The following is a 14,974-nucleotide window of genomic DNA, read 5'->3' on the forward strand; positions in this document are numbered from 1 at the left end:
TGTGGCTCGGATTCGGCAGAATAGCGATCGGACTCGTTCGTTTGTCGGTTGGGAGCCGCAGCCCGCAGGCTGGTGGTCTGAGGCCCAGGTCGTGTGGAACGCGCGAGCACGGCGCGGCGGCGGCGGAGGCCGACGGCGACGGCCGCTCTGCGCCTCTGCTCGAGGACGCTGGCACTCTCGCAGCTGCTTCCTTCGAGAGCAGCTCACTCTGGTGACGCTATGGGACGGGCATGAAGCTGGAGATACTCACGCCAGTTGTCAGCGACGCGGCCCCATCGGTGCTGCGACGTCGACGGCGTCGGGAACGCCGCCCGGGGCATCTGTGGCTATGGCTGCGACAGCAGGCGGCGCCCCGGCCCCAAGGAAACAAAAGCTAGACAAAGATCTAGAGAGAAAGAGATTAAGGAGGGAGATAGGAACACTAGGGTTTGATACCAGAGGCTAAACTTTAGCCCTATCACATTGGATGTTCGGATACTAATTAGGAAGACTAAACATAAGCTAATTACAAAACTAATTGCAGAACTTCTAGGCTAAATTGCGAGATGAATCTATTAAGCATAATTAATCCATCATTAGTGAATGGTTACTATAGCACCACATTGTCAAATCATGGACTAATTAGACTTAATAGATTCGTCTCGCGATTTAGCTTAGAGGTTGTGTAATTAGTTTTGTAATTAGTCTAGATTTAATACTCCTAATTAGTGTCCAAACATTCGATGTGACGGGGGCTAAAATTTAACCCCCTTCTCTCAAACACCCCCTAGGTACTTCCAGACTGTAGCCAACCAAAGAAGAAGGAAAACAATGATTCAGGCTATGGAAGGCCCCGAGGGGACTGCCACTGGCACTGCAGAAATACAAAAAATTGCGACCGACTACTATAAAAATCTTTTTAAACATGAGGAGAGGGCAGACATAGGTGTGAACGAAAATTTCTTTGAGGAGGAGACCAAGGTAACAGACCAAGAAAATCAGGTGCTGGGGGCACCTTTTACTGAAGAAGAGATTAAAAAAGCAGTCTTTGAGTCGTACTCTGATGGGGCTCCAGGGCCGGATGGTCTGTCTTTTATGTTCTATCAACAATTCTGGGGAGCCCTGAAACACGATCTGCTGGATCTTTTTTATGACTTTTACCATGGTAATCTAGATATTTTCCGAATTAAGTTTGCGGCTATCACTTTGATTCCGAAAGAAAATGATGCTTGTACTGTGGATAAATTTAGCCCTATTAGTCTGCTGAACTGCAGCTACAAAATCTTCACTAAGGTGCTCACTAACAGGATTAATTCGGTAGCGGGTAGACTGATCAGTAGTAATCAAACGGCTTTTATCAAAGGGGGATATATCTTGGAGAGTGTTGTCACTGCTCACGAAATTATACATAGTGTGCACCAAAAAGGGCAGTCTGGTGTAGTTCTGAAACTAGACTATGAAAAGGCTTATGACAAAGTGAACTGGGAATTCCTCATGGACATTCTGAACAAAAGAGGTTTCGGGGGAAGATGGTTACTTTGGATTAGGAAAATCCTTCACAATGGCTCTGTTGGAGTCCAAATAAATAATGCAGAAGGAAATTATTTTGAAACCGGAAAAGGGCTCAGGCAGGGAGACCCTCTCTCTCCCATCCTTTTCAATTTAGTTGTAGATGTTCTAACCAAAATGATGAAAAAAGCTGCTGATCATGGTATGATCAGAGGTTTCCTAATGGGGTGATTAGTTTACAATATGCGGACGACACCATTCTTTTCTTAGAAAATAATCTGAAAAAAGCTAACAACCTTAAGTGGATCCTCACCTGCTTCGAGCTTATGTCGGGTATGAGGATTAATTATAACAAAAGTGGAATTATCCCTATGAATATGGAAGACCAAGAATTAGAGAGCTTTAGGAGGCTCTTCGGCTGCCGGGGGGGGGAGGGGGGTCAAATAAAATATTTAGGGATCCCTTTGCATTACGAAAAGCTTAGAAGAGAGGATTTGCAATCTCTAGTAGATAAAATTGTCAAAAGAATTGCGGGCTGGAGGGGGGAAGCTCCTATCCTATGCTGGGAGACTGGTCTTAGGGGGTGTTTGAATACGAGGTACTAAACTTTAGGAGGGTCACATCGGATGTTCGAACGCTAATTAGGAGGACTAAACATGAACTAATTATAAAACTAACTGCAGAACTCCTATACTAATTCATGAGACGAATCTATTAAGCCTAATTAATCCATCATTAGCAAATGGTTACTGTAGCACCACATTGTCAAATCATGGACTAATTAGGCTTAATAGATTCGTCTCACGAATTAGACTCTATCTGTGCAATTAGTTTTGTAATTAGACTATATTTAATACTCCTAATTAGTATTCAAATATCCGATATGACAGGTACTAAAGTTTAGGAGTGTGTTGCCAAACAGGGCCTTAATCAAAACTTGCCTAGCTAGCATCCCGGTGTACCTTATGTCCTTCTTTAAATTCCCCAAATGGGCCCTGGATATTATTAATTCCCACATGGCAAACTGTCTCTGGAATGACTACGAGGGTCACGGCAAAATACACCTGGCCAATTGGCAAATGGTCAGTATGAGAAAAGAGGATGGGGGGCTGGGGGTCCCTGACCTGAAAAACCTTAACCTGTCCCTGTTGGGGTCATGGGTAAAAAGGTTCATAATGGGGGAGGATAAAATCTGGCACAGCATCATAAAACAGAAGTATGTTAGGAATGCAACAAATATCTTTTGTCTCCCACACTCACAAACATCTACTTTTTGGAAGGGTGTAATATGGGTAACAAAAGCGCTAAAATTTGGATATAGATGGAAGGTGGGTGATGGGACCAAAATACGTTTTTGGGAGGATACCTGGTTTGGAACTGCACCTTTGGCGGTGCAGTTATGGGACCTCTTCTGTATTTGCAACCAGATAGGTGTGACGCTGGCTGAGGTGTAGGATGTGTCGGTATTTAGATCCGGCAACTTACGAGGAGGATACCTAAGGTAGTGTTTTGGTTGGTGGGCTCGTCGAGATCAGGAACTCGAAGGTAAACGCAGACACATGATTTAGATAGTTTTAGGTCGCTGAATAGCGTAATACCCTATGTCCTGTGTGTTGGTTAGATTGAATTGCTTTGAAGGGGGTCCCTGCCTCACCTGGCTCACCTTATATAATCGAGGGTAGGGTTACAGGTCGGTTGATTTACAAGAATACTAGTCGGATACGACTAGAGGAGTTCTACTCTTGTTACAGCGAGTACTTTTCTAATTCTCGACTAGTTCCTGCCTTTCCATGTAGACTACGCCTCCCAGCGCTATGATCTCCATGTCAGATGCGTCTCGGTGTACAGCATCATATTTGAGAATGTTCAAACCTTCTGATGAATTCATAGATGTATGTATGACAGGATGCAGTAAATATAAAATTGAACTTTAGAAGAAACTTCTCTGAATACCTAATGCATAGATGGTACGAGATGGAGATCGTTACCGGGGTAAGATACAATGAGGAGGGGGATGCTTTGGTCTGGATATAACGGTAAAGGAGTCTAGTCCTCCCAATCCCTCTATTCAGTGATCAGTTTCAGGGGCGTTAGGCCTGTCTATGTCCCATCAGTATGGAAGGTGCATACTCCACCTAGAGTTCAGGTCTTTCTTTGGATTCTGTCAAACAATAAATTGATGACAGTTGATAATCTTCTGAAAAGAAACATATCTAAGCCTTTGAAATGCCAATTCTATGACGAGAACGAAACCGTTCAGCATCTGTTCTTTGACTGTATAGTTGCCAAAAAGATTTGGGAGTATGTTAACTCTTTTGCTAATATCTGGATTAGAAATTACACAGACATGGCTAGCAAATGGCTGTATGGTAAAAAATATGACATGATCAATAGCATCTCTGCAGGAGTTTGCTGGGGTGTTTGGCTAACGCGTAATAATATGATCTTTCGTAGACAGATATGGGTGGACATAAAAACAGTGGTGCGAAGGATGTGGAAATGTATGACGACTTGGAAGCCAATGTTCAAGGGGAGTCTGCTGGAAGCTATAAACCAATGGTGCAACTCTTTGGAGGAAGTCCTCAAAACCCCCTTGGCAATTGAGGCTCCCTGAAGAAATTCAAGCTGGGCGCAGCTTGGCGGAACATGTGACCCTGCAAAGACCGGGGCGAGGAAAAGATCACGTCGCTGAACGCCTAGAGAGGACCAACATGAAGACGGGATCAAGAGAATAGTTATTCTTCTCACTCTATTCAGACTTCTGTACTGCAGACTTCTCTATGTTTCTGTGCGGGCTGTGCTCTGCCTGGTGCTGTAGGTTGCTAGGTAGGACGCTTCCCTGGCTTCTCTTTCAAAAAAGAGCATGTAAACGCCTAAAACAAAAACAGCTTGTATGCCTTGTTTTCTATAGAACGGGGCAGGGCGAGGTGCCTGTCTTTTCTAAAAAGGTTGGCAGCCACCTCTTACCTGTCATTTTCTGGAAACTACCTCCTCTGCCTGTCAAACACAATCAGGCATTCAGCCACTGCCTGTCCTGCCTGAAAACCAAATGGCCAAATTCATCGACTTAGATCTGTCTATAGAACTCTGATTACGAGCATATCTTGTACTGTGCTTTAATGAATATGTGATTATACCCTACTTGAACAATTTGCATATAGTTCAAGTTATGCAGCCAGCAAATAGTAACCAGATTACAGATGCTAATGTAGTTGTCAGCATTTCCTGATCAACAAGATTGCAGAAATGAATGGTTCGCATGAAGTCTGCAAGTGCCAGGCAGTGCACCCGAGGTTGCTCGAGCTGGCTCACATGGCATCTTCGCATCAAATCGAATCACCCAAATTCTATTTCTATGCATTCAGAACTCTGAAGAAGAGTCAAGCGTACTGCAGCTAGGGGTGGTAATGGATCATGATCCTCATGTCTCCTTTACAATTCAACTCAGTCATATCCGTTTTTAGCTCAGAATCATATATTATTATGGTCCGACCCTTATTGAGCTCCAATCCTTAAATTTGCTAGGCTAAATTAGAGAGCCCTTTACCACCCCTAACTGCAGCACATCTAACAATAACAAAGATACTCTTCCGATACACATCAAAATATTCAAAACTAAGACCTCAGACCTCACGCATTTGAAGTTTTGATCAACTAAACAAGTTTGAAGTTACTTTATCCTAGCTTTGCACTGCCAAGTTTTTTCCCCAAATGCGCAATTTCTTCCTCAAAAGTAAATGATGATGACTCAAACCATTACCTGACTAGAAAACATCTGGTAACAAAATCATGAACAATTTAAATAAAAAATATGGCACAAATGGGGGCGACTGAAGCAAAACGGTATTCTCTTAAAAAAAAAGTAAATAATCGTTACCTTGTTAAAAAGTACCATGTTTACAAACATATTCGGTAATACACGACAGTCTTATCTCACGGTCAGGCAACTAAGCATCCACTTACTCACGTTGCCCAACATATTTAATAAGACAGCAGGATCTGCTCTCCTGAGATGCGTACGCTCTTGGCTTGCCACATCATTATCCGTTCTGTTCAGCGAGGAGGTCAATCCAACACAAACCTTCATGAGGTTATGGCAGTGATGCATGTCAGCCAGAGCTTGTGAAGTAGCCACGTCCTCAACACTAACGCTCTTGCAAAGGATGTCTTCGCAAATCAATTTCAGGCGTTCCATGGCATACCTATCTGCAGCCACGAGCAAGTGCCTAACCATCTCCTTTATGTCGCTAGCATCGAATTCCTCCAGAGAAGGCATCGAATCCGTGTAGATGAAGCAAAGCACTGCTCTGAAGACATCGGGTTGCATGTCCTCTATAGTGAAGTACTGCTTCATGTCCTTGGCCACTGGCCCGTAGAACTCGGCTTCGAAGACCGGTGACCTCATCGCAAGCACAATCTTATGGGCTGGGAAGAGCTCATCTCTCACTTTGAAAGTGGCATCCGCTCCTTTCTTCCCCTCGATTAGTTTCCCAAGATTATCCAACAGGTCGGAAGGCGGCACTTTCACCTCGAATTCAGGCTCCATACGTGGCTCTTTGATCATAAGGACGTTGCACTGGATGATGAGAGTGTCGTCTCGTAGGTACGACAATGCCTCGATCTCGCTCGACTTCTTGATGCTGAAGGTGCCCCGGGAACATGATTTACTCACGTCAAGATGAATCATTTTAAAACTTTACTGGAGACATATGACATGCATACTCTTATAACACATCATAGTACAATGATTTACACGATATATTATATAACTGGACTTATTGCATACTAAAAAGTCTACTACCTATTTGACACATCGATGAACACTCTAATATCAAAATGCAATAGGTAAACAAGTAAATGGAAGTGAGCCCATGATATATCGAAGTAGTCAAGAGAGTATGCTGAGACAAGAGCATCGATTGTGTCCAAGAAGATGTGATAAAACAATCATTCTTTTCTCGAGCCAAGAAGTAGGAGATGGTCTATAGCTTGAAACTAGAGAAGGGTGAAACAAAGTTGACATATTTTCATGGTTTTGTAGTAATACATTCTCTACAACTCACATCTCACTAATCTTCGGCAATCATGTGTAGGCACTCACATCTCCTTAATCTTCGGCAGTCGTTGACCTACCGCCTCAGAAATTTAAATGACATCCATATCAAATTTCATAAAATAAAAACCTTAATAACTTTTTGAGAAATTGAGTGCGATGGTCGACTTAGCAGACACAATTTTTTTTCATATGGGTGTATAAACATCCTAGCATTTATATTTTGTTTCTAAATTTGTATCATTCTAATATTTTACTTTCCAAAATAAAATATTAACTTAAGGAAGACATTTCATATTCCTTACTAATCATTCAAACATGAAAAGTGCTATTGTTGAATGGCTAATAGTTCTAGCAATAAATAGATCGAGAGCACGAGTTATTAATTTTTGTATAAGTAGTACGTTTAATCATATTACTCTGTATTTTTTTCCAAAGAAAAATATTGGAGAATTGTCAATAAGTCATCAAAGTCTTTTTTATTTTCTTTGTGAATGGTCTTAACAAAAAATGGCTGTACCATGAGAAAAGTGGAGAGCTTATATTCTAATTCAAATATGGAACATGGATCCTAGAAATGCAATGTTGTTCCTTATACTGAAACAATTGTGCTCTTATATGAAGCCTAAATAATAATTAGTCTATGTTGTAGATAAATATCTTTTTTTGTCTAGAAGCATATTTAAAAGCATTAAGTTTTATATAATTTTCAATACTTGGAACCACCTCTCGGTGTAGTGTAGATATATCGTATTAATTCATCCATAGGGATTCAAATTGAATGTTGCCTATATTTTCCTTGCTTTACAGTACCTTCAAAATACAGTTATGAAATTGATGTGCAAACCTCCGGGGAGAAGCGGTGTGAAGATCAACACCGGCGCTACTTTTGATGCTAGTAGTAGGGCTGCAAGCCCTAATGGTGTTTTTGGGATCAGCTTGTTAATTACGATATCATGCAACTCTTGTTCATCTCTCCTCCTAAATTAATTAGGTGGAATAGAATACCATTGTAGTTCATTTTACTAAGTTTTTTTAGGTCGATCTAATGAACCAAAATATTTATAAATCGCATTCCTAGCTAGCGCCTAGCAGTAATAAAATGGGCTGGGGGTTTCGTGCAAAAGGTTATGTCATTATGTGGGTGATGTCCTCTCGTTGGATCCTTATCAAAAGCTCAATTCTGTACTGTAGTGCTCTGACTGCTGCAGCAAAGACCGCAGCGCACGTGCCTTGGATGTGTAATGTGTTCGATGCAGAGTCACTGGCTTCTAGTTCTCTGCAGGGAGTTCTGGCTGCAGCGGAGTCTGTAATGGGCAAAATCACAAGGAAACTGATGCAATCGGGGATGCTATCAGGGCGAAGCAAGCGGTCGAGAGCAAGGCCTATGCCATTTGCGAGATCAAGCATCTGCAGTTAGCTCTAAACTTTAGCGAGCGGAAGATCACTGTCCTAGTACTATGGTGTCGTATGATGACTAATGGTCCAGCACGGATGGCTAATGGATGTTTCTTGCCAGTTAAAAAAAATATAGTTATGAACTTCCAAATTACCCGACAGATTGGAATCAATTTTGAGAAAATGGACTTTAATAAACTGGAGTTCACCAATATGTACCACGTAATAACCCAAGATGCATCCAATCGGCCGTTGGATAATCCTTGGAGCCTTTTTTTCCCCCTTCAAGTGATAGGGCTACAAGGTAAATTTACAGTTGATTTCGCATCTACGGCTGTGGACCTGATAAGCCATCCAATCAACGAGGCATGTTAAACAGTTAACACCGATGGGAGTATATACGATGAATCTGTGGATGCTACCGTCTTTGCCCGAAAGAATGCCAAGGGTAACGTCTAGGGGCATCATCAGACTGTACATCAAAAATCTAGAGACTGCCTCATGAATCATTGTTAAACCTTAAGTTTTGACGTTCTTCTTCTCGTCGTTACAGCAAATGAGACTAAAGCTATGATCACTGTGATCCCTAGGCCAAGCACGACCACCATCCAAGGAGAGCAAACCCCGTCGCTGCATATGATGTCTGTCCAGCCCTGAAAGAGATAAGCCAAGGCACATGAGGCTTGCTAATCTTAGCACAGCTATAGCAGAAGTATGTACGGAGTAATTCTTTACTTCCACAGTTCTACTGTGAACTCTAAAATTTTATACTCTACTGTAACATTTGAAGTGTTCGTGTTATACCAAAACCAATTGTGTAGCTAACATAATCAAGTACTTGATTATTGTTGAAATGAATCTAACTACCTTATTTGCCATAGCTATCTAGATACTATTGCAATGCTTTTAACAAAACCACATGAAACAGTTAACACACATAGCCACACTACACACTCTGGACCTCACAATGGTCTAACCACGAATCACTGAGGTTCTGGATTCTGACAGGAAAGCTTGTCAAATTAAAACGAACCACATAACGAAGAATTGCTCTTTGAATTTAAACGTACCATGGATTGTTGTGCTTTTAGCATCAGATGTTCCTGGGTAAAAATTTTCTTAGCGTGATCATAAAGTTCCATGTCAAGGCTGTTCAAAGAGATAATTTGCTTCACAATTGTCTCTGGTACCAGCTTCCGTGCCTGCAAACAGAACTTCATATGTCATTGCTGAGACATTCTAATATGAAAGCACCCATATAAGCTAGAAACACAAGCACAAACTCCCAACTATTATTGGAAATTAGTGTTATGACAGAAAGATAAGCACATGCATGACTCTTAAGTTTTGAGCACATCAGCCTTAGAATTTGTATCCAACTTCCTTTCTCTTGGCATCAATATGTACTTTATATCGATAGAGACAAAGGAATCAGACATCCACATAAGGTCAAATTTTGTATCACTAGCAAAACAGAAAATTTTCAAGAATAATCTTCAATGTGCATAACCTTCACTTTCCTTTGGTTCTTACCTCTTTTGAAAAGTTTGCTTCCTCAACTTTCTTTAGGGATATTTTACGACGGTTAGATTGAGACTTCCGCAGTTTAGCAATGCAAGTTTCATAAGCTTCCATCAGTTTACCAACAGTCATCTGGAATCAGCAATAAATTAACATTGTCATCAAAAGATAATAATAGAAAACTCCACAAATAATCGAGCAGGTAGTGTATTACATTTCCTTTTCCTTGTTCATCGTCGGTGGAGTTCAGGGCTTCATTAGTTTGCCAACCATGGGTGCTATTCTATCAAGAAAATAGAAATATGAGATGGAGTGCAACTGTACAGATTTTACCATCTAATCATGCAAAACTAACCGCCCTCATACCAGATGTTTGTTTGTTTCTTCATCCTCTGGCTCCACCATGGATGGGTGAGAGTCTGTGAGATTAGATCATCGTTTATCATCTTTGCATTGGCAAAAGTGTATAAAAAAATATGGAGAACCATATACACTGAACAAACATAAGATTTCTTTATGTAGTTATTTTTTTCAAGACACCTTTTTCCAGGCATGTCACTTTCCTGCCCTCATGTTATTAATGTGAAGCAAATCATGCACAAAACAACAGTTTGCCACTTCAGCTACACCAGCCACCTGCTTATGCATTTAGTAGTCGATCAGCAGATTCATTATAGTTTGAACTTTGCTGAAAGTTATGCTGGTTCAGATTAATTGATTTTCACATGAGGGATGCGCATACTGTGCCTCTGTATTGCAGTATGATTCTATGCTTGGGATTCGAGAATTTCAGCTATTGGTAATCTGTTAGGGAATGTTTGAACCAAAAAGGTCATACTATCAGTTTCAATAAATGATAAAGCTGAGGATTTGTTGACCTTTGATCTAAAGTAACATAAATACAACTACTGAAGATAAAATTATAAGTTAGAAACACCAGATCGTAACGTCTATTACCATTTTCACTGGGTAGATCTTCCTTCAGATCAAAGTTCAATGTCCCAGATTGTGAAAGCACCTGTGCTCCTACCATATGAGCAAACAACCTCGCAGATTCTTCATGATCCTCTGTGAGTCCTACATACAGCATTTGGTCCAGCCTATTCTGCAATTGAAAATGATGGCATTACTTTTGGGAGGGAATATATAATGAAATTCCAGACCGGCCTTTGTATAGCAAATGCTACATTTGTTTTAGTAAATGTTATTGGCATAATACATTTATCTACTACTTAAATTCCTTCCGTGTGACAGTATAGTCAATGCAGCGGAGTTTTGCATGTCAGAGAAAGCAATATTGTATCATGTGCTTTGGCCATTGGAATGCACACCGAAAACAGTCTTTCACGACATTCATCTCTTTGGTTTATACCTTAGCAACTTCAAGCACAATACGACCAAGATCTGGATGTTGTCTGACACAATGTCGAACCTCGTGTGCTCCATCAAAGTATGAATTGTTTGTTAGCCCAGTAATCTGCCAAGATAACATGAGTAAACAGAAACAAATTAGAAACCATATCATTGAAGCTGGCTAGGAAAATCATCTGCTGGCAGATGTTTACCACAGCTTCTTCCTGTGAAAGAATATATAACACAAACACGCATGGGACACAACACAGTACTGAGTGCAGACTTGCAACAGATTTACTCAACAAACAAACTGATCAGTTTTGGCAAGACAGTGTGTACTAGGAAACTGATATGGAAAATGCACTATTATTTCTGGTCAATCTTTCCACAATGGTTTTCTCCCAAGGGCTCTTGTCGAGTTCCTGATGTTTTGCAGGAACATGGACATGCATATAAAAGAATTGACATGGTGATGCAGTAGAGGTTTAACTGTGGTGGATATATCATATACAGTATATAACTCTGTGCTGGTAAGAATGAAGTATGTTTGACGCTCTGTGGGTAAAAGGAAAAAAAGGATAACTTTTCCTTGGTCTGATCAGTATCTATCACTGTCATCTGAGTTCTGAGTAACAAAAGGAATCTTCGTGCGATGCAGTGGCCTTTTACAAATTTTGGGCAATTATCCCCAGCTTTTGTTGAAGGCAATAGTTGTCACCAAAACTTGATCGCTGGTGATCTGCCTGAGATACCCCCAGACTAGACAACCGGCCCTCATGCAATAATTGGCTTTTCAAGTCGGAACATATTTGCAGTAATAAAGTTCTTAAAAGTATGCAGCCTTCTGTTTCCTATTGCCCAGCTGCATCGCATGACCTATGCAGATAGTTCATGTAGGGAATGATCACGTATTCATGAAAAATAGTAGCAAGATATGCACTTCATCACAGATCTACACATGTAAATGCATCATCTTCGGAAAATAATTAAAATATACAAAATTGACAAAGTGGGTGGGAATCTCAAATCACCACTACAGCAAATGTAATTTGTTACCATGGAGAAAGTAATCCTCAGAGAGGCCAGATAAAACGGATGGAGGACAACTTACAGTTTTCAATACACAGAGTAAGCCATGCAGGTATAGTACAACAGAAGTTGATTTACATGTAAGGGACAAGTCATCATACCTGAAAGGTAGCGCCATTATGAATGATTTCATGGGCAACTGGATCATTGATGTACTGGTGTAACGGCATAACCATATCCTCCACATCATATGCATTAACCTTCTTGCTACTATGCACTTTGTCAATCCCCCTGGCATCTCTCTGGAAAATTACAGTATATGTTGATCTCATTGAAGGAATATTATAATACAGGCAATGGAAGAATCATGATATGAGTCCATTGATTTCAAAACAATATGCCTAAAAACATCAGATGTAAGCGTTGCTACTATTGAAGCTTAAGGGTTCACACTTTAAATGCTACTGACAAAACTAGGATGTTGAATCGCTAACCTGGAACACCAATATCCAGATGCTTCCTACCAATTTAAGGAATTTTTCAGTGGATCAACTGATTTATCTATATTACCACTGGTCATGATACCACCAGATACAGAACTCTATCCACTATGATAGCACTATGTACAAATCTAAGCAAAATGTTGAATTGAAGTGAATAACCATACCCTGGCAAACAGATCTTCTCTCATCCATGGAACCAAGTACTTCCAAGGCCAGATGTCCAAAGTACTTACAGCACGAGACTTTGTTAACACACGGGTAGTCATTAACTTTGCAGAAGTTAGGTTCGGGTGCACAAGGAATCTAGCTGCAACTTCAACTGAGAACTCATATGTGCTAAATACACGATCAACTGGATTTCTCAGTATTGTTACAACGGAAGTTCTCTCCCTTGGCAGCTTGGAAGTTAAGCTATAGTCATCATGACTGACAACCAGCTTGCAGTCAGGATGGCTGATAAGAAGACATAAATGCCATTAGTAATTGTAAGTGAATTAACTAGAGAAAAAATCTTAGAACTGAACTCAGGACAAATACTGGTTGACAGTTAATTCCTACAAACAATTGCAATTGACTTTTCTGTTATCTAAAAAAAGAAATAGAAGATAATTTTCCTAGAGAGTATTTCCAGAGTGCTTTTTCCGTAAGGCCCCGTTTGGTATGAAGGAATTGGAATCTATTAGTGAAGTAGGCTAATTTATGTTGGAATGTGGCATTCCACAACTTTCCAAAGTTTATATATAAGCCTATCTTAAATTCATGGGGTGGGAGATGGAAATTGATTCTATAGATTATGGTTATTAGAATGGAATTCAATTCTTATAGCACGCTCTTAGACTCGCTTCTCTATGGTAGAAGTGCAGCATATAAGTATCTCTCCCATATCACCAACTATAATATACAACTATATTCCACATACAATTATATTAGCTTAATTAATTTGTGTCTAAATTATGATTATTATGATGGAATTCAATTCCAATGATCCAAACGGGGCCTAAAGGAAATTGAATTAACCTATTGAAAACGCAGGGCAGATGGCACCCAACATTCAAAGAAGGCACTCATTTCCTTTAATGAATCAGACAGTTCACCAGAACATTAGTTCGGTTCAGAACTCAGAAGAAGTGGTCATGACTCATGAAACAAGTACTTTTTTTTATCGAATTGCCCAATCGACAAGTTGATGCAGTTGAGCAAAGTAGAGAACTAACTTTCCTCACCTTGGGTCAAACCGCAGCTTATCGTAAGACCGCGGGCATTCCTGCGCGTTTGTGTACAGCTTCTTCAGGAAGCTGCCAAAAACTTGAAGCGTCAGCGGGATACACCTTAAGCAAGATAACGGCGAACCTAACAGTCCCCGAGTCCAGCGAACGTACCAGTGGAAGTAGGTGCGGCCTCCGGTCCGAGGAATGTGGAGGAAGAAGAGCAAATCCTTGAGGCTCATCTTGTCCCCATCCTTGTCGCGCCCCGTAGAGGAATACGCCCAGCCCCTGACGACCCCCTCGCAGTGCCTGTACCCGTCGTCGGAGCTGACGAGTGGAAGCAGCGCCACTGCATCACCGGAGCGAGAGGTTATGTCATCACCGGAGCGAGAGGTTAAGTCCCCATAACCATCCTAAATCAGAGCAAGTGTGTTTCCCAATTCCCAGCTGAACGAGCCGCACGGCGCACGCCGAGACGATCCAAGCGAACGAAATCGTCCAACCGGTATAGCGAGCGCACGCGCAGAGCAGAATTCAGACGCGCAAGCGAGAGCCGGGATGGGAGTGCGCACCTGAGGCGACGGCGAGGAGCGCGAGCGCGCGGGCGGCCGCGCCCAATCCGAGCGCCGCCCGCGCCATCAATCCGTTAGGGAGCAGCGCCCCGCGCCCAGATCCAGCGGGCGAGAGCGCTGCGGTTGGGAACGAGGACGAGAGGAGGACGCGGGGGCGGGCACGGCACGAGACCGCAGCGGCGATCGAAGAGGAGAGGGAGAGAGGGAGGACGGAGGCGGGCGTTAAAAGCGGGGTGGGAGAGAGGAAACGGAAGGATCGCGAGAGGGCGGCGGGCGGCGGGCGGTGGCGGCGGGGAGCTCAGCTCAGCGGGGCCAGACGGGCAGGAGAGGAGAGTCCTCCTGCCTCGGCACCGGCGCGGGCGGCCCGGCACCCGCCGGTTTTCTCTCGGTCCCCGTGCGCCCCGCCCACTCTGCTCTCCCTCTCCCCCCACCTCGCGCGCCGCGGCTCGGGCCGTGGGCGTCGTGTTGTTTATTCCGGTCGCACGCGCAGCGGCGCTGCGCTAGTGCCGGTCGCTCTCGGGGCCGGGGCGTAAATAGTGGGCAGCGGCGGCCGGCGGGTGGGAAAGCGCGCAGCGGGAACGGCCAGTTTTCTCTCACCCACTTGCCGGCTCGGGCCTGCCCCCTGCTGCCGGCCTCCTCCGAGATTCGCAGGCGCAGCCCATCCAGCGGTGGATCTCGCCGTGCCGGCGGTTTTCCTCCCCGTTTCGTGCAACGATTGGTTGATGCGCGTGTCATCTCTCTCTGCTACCCGTGGTGAAACCTGAAAGCAACCTTGTCAAGACTGTCCCCAGGCAATCTTGCCATCGAGTTTCTGAATGCACGGAACGTACCTGAAAGCAACAGGTTCGGCAC

The 14,974-nt window shown here is 42.7% G+C and overlaps 2 protein-coding genes across 2 annotated transcripts; both read right to left on the minus strand.

Moving 5' to 3' along the window:
• Nucleotides 1-4,237: 4,237 nt before the first annotated feature.
• On the minus strand, nucleotides 4,238-6,034 carry LOC101784184 (BTB/POZ and MATH domain-containing protein 2-like). Its single transcript, XM_004966682.1, has 3 exons — nucleotides 5,570-6,034; nucleotides 5,249-5,263; nucleotides 4,238-4,336 (listed from the first exon to the last, which is right to left on the minus strand). The coding sequence occupies exons 1-3, from the start codon at nucleotides 6,032-6,034 to the stop codon at nucleotides 4,238-4,240; spliced, it is 579 nt and encodes a 192-aa protein (XP_004966739.1).
• Nucleotides 6,035-8,153: 2,119 nt separating this feature from the next.
• LOC101764318 (protein-tyrosine sulfotransferase) lies at nucleotides 8,154-14,720 on the minus strand. Its single transcript, XM_004964734.4, has 12 exons — nucleotides 14,123-14,720; nucleotides 13,725-13,899; nucleotides 13,569-13,640; nucleotides 12,510-12,798; nucleotides 12,004-12,144; nucleotides 10,833-10,937; nucleotides 10,418-10,565; nucleotides 9,827-9,879; nucleotides 9,675-9,743; nucleotides 9,473-9,592; nucleotides 9,010-9,141; nucleotides 8,154-8,592 (listed from the first exon to the last, which is right to left on the minus strand). Exons 1-12 carry the CDS (start codon nucleotides 14,187-14,189, stop codon nucleotides 8,452-8,454), a joined length of 1,512 nt encoding a protein of 503 aa, XP_004964791.1. The 5' UTR covers nucleotides 14,190-14,720; the 3' UTR covers nucleotides 8,154-8,451.
• Nucleotides 14,721-14,974: the final 254 nt, after the last annotated feature.

This window comes from Setaria italica, chromosome IV (assembly GCF_000263155.2).
Source record: "Setaria italica strain Yugu1 chromosome IV, Setaria_italica_v2.0, whole genome shotgun sequence".
NCBI classification, from domain to species: Eukaryota; Viridiplantae; Streptophyta; class Magnoliopsida; order Poales; family Poaceae; genus Setaria; species Setaria italica.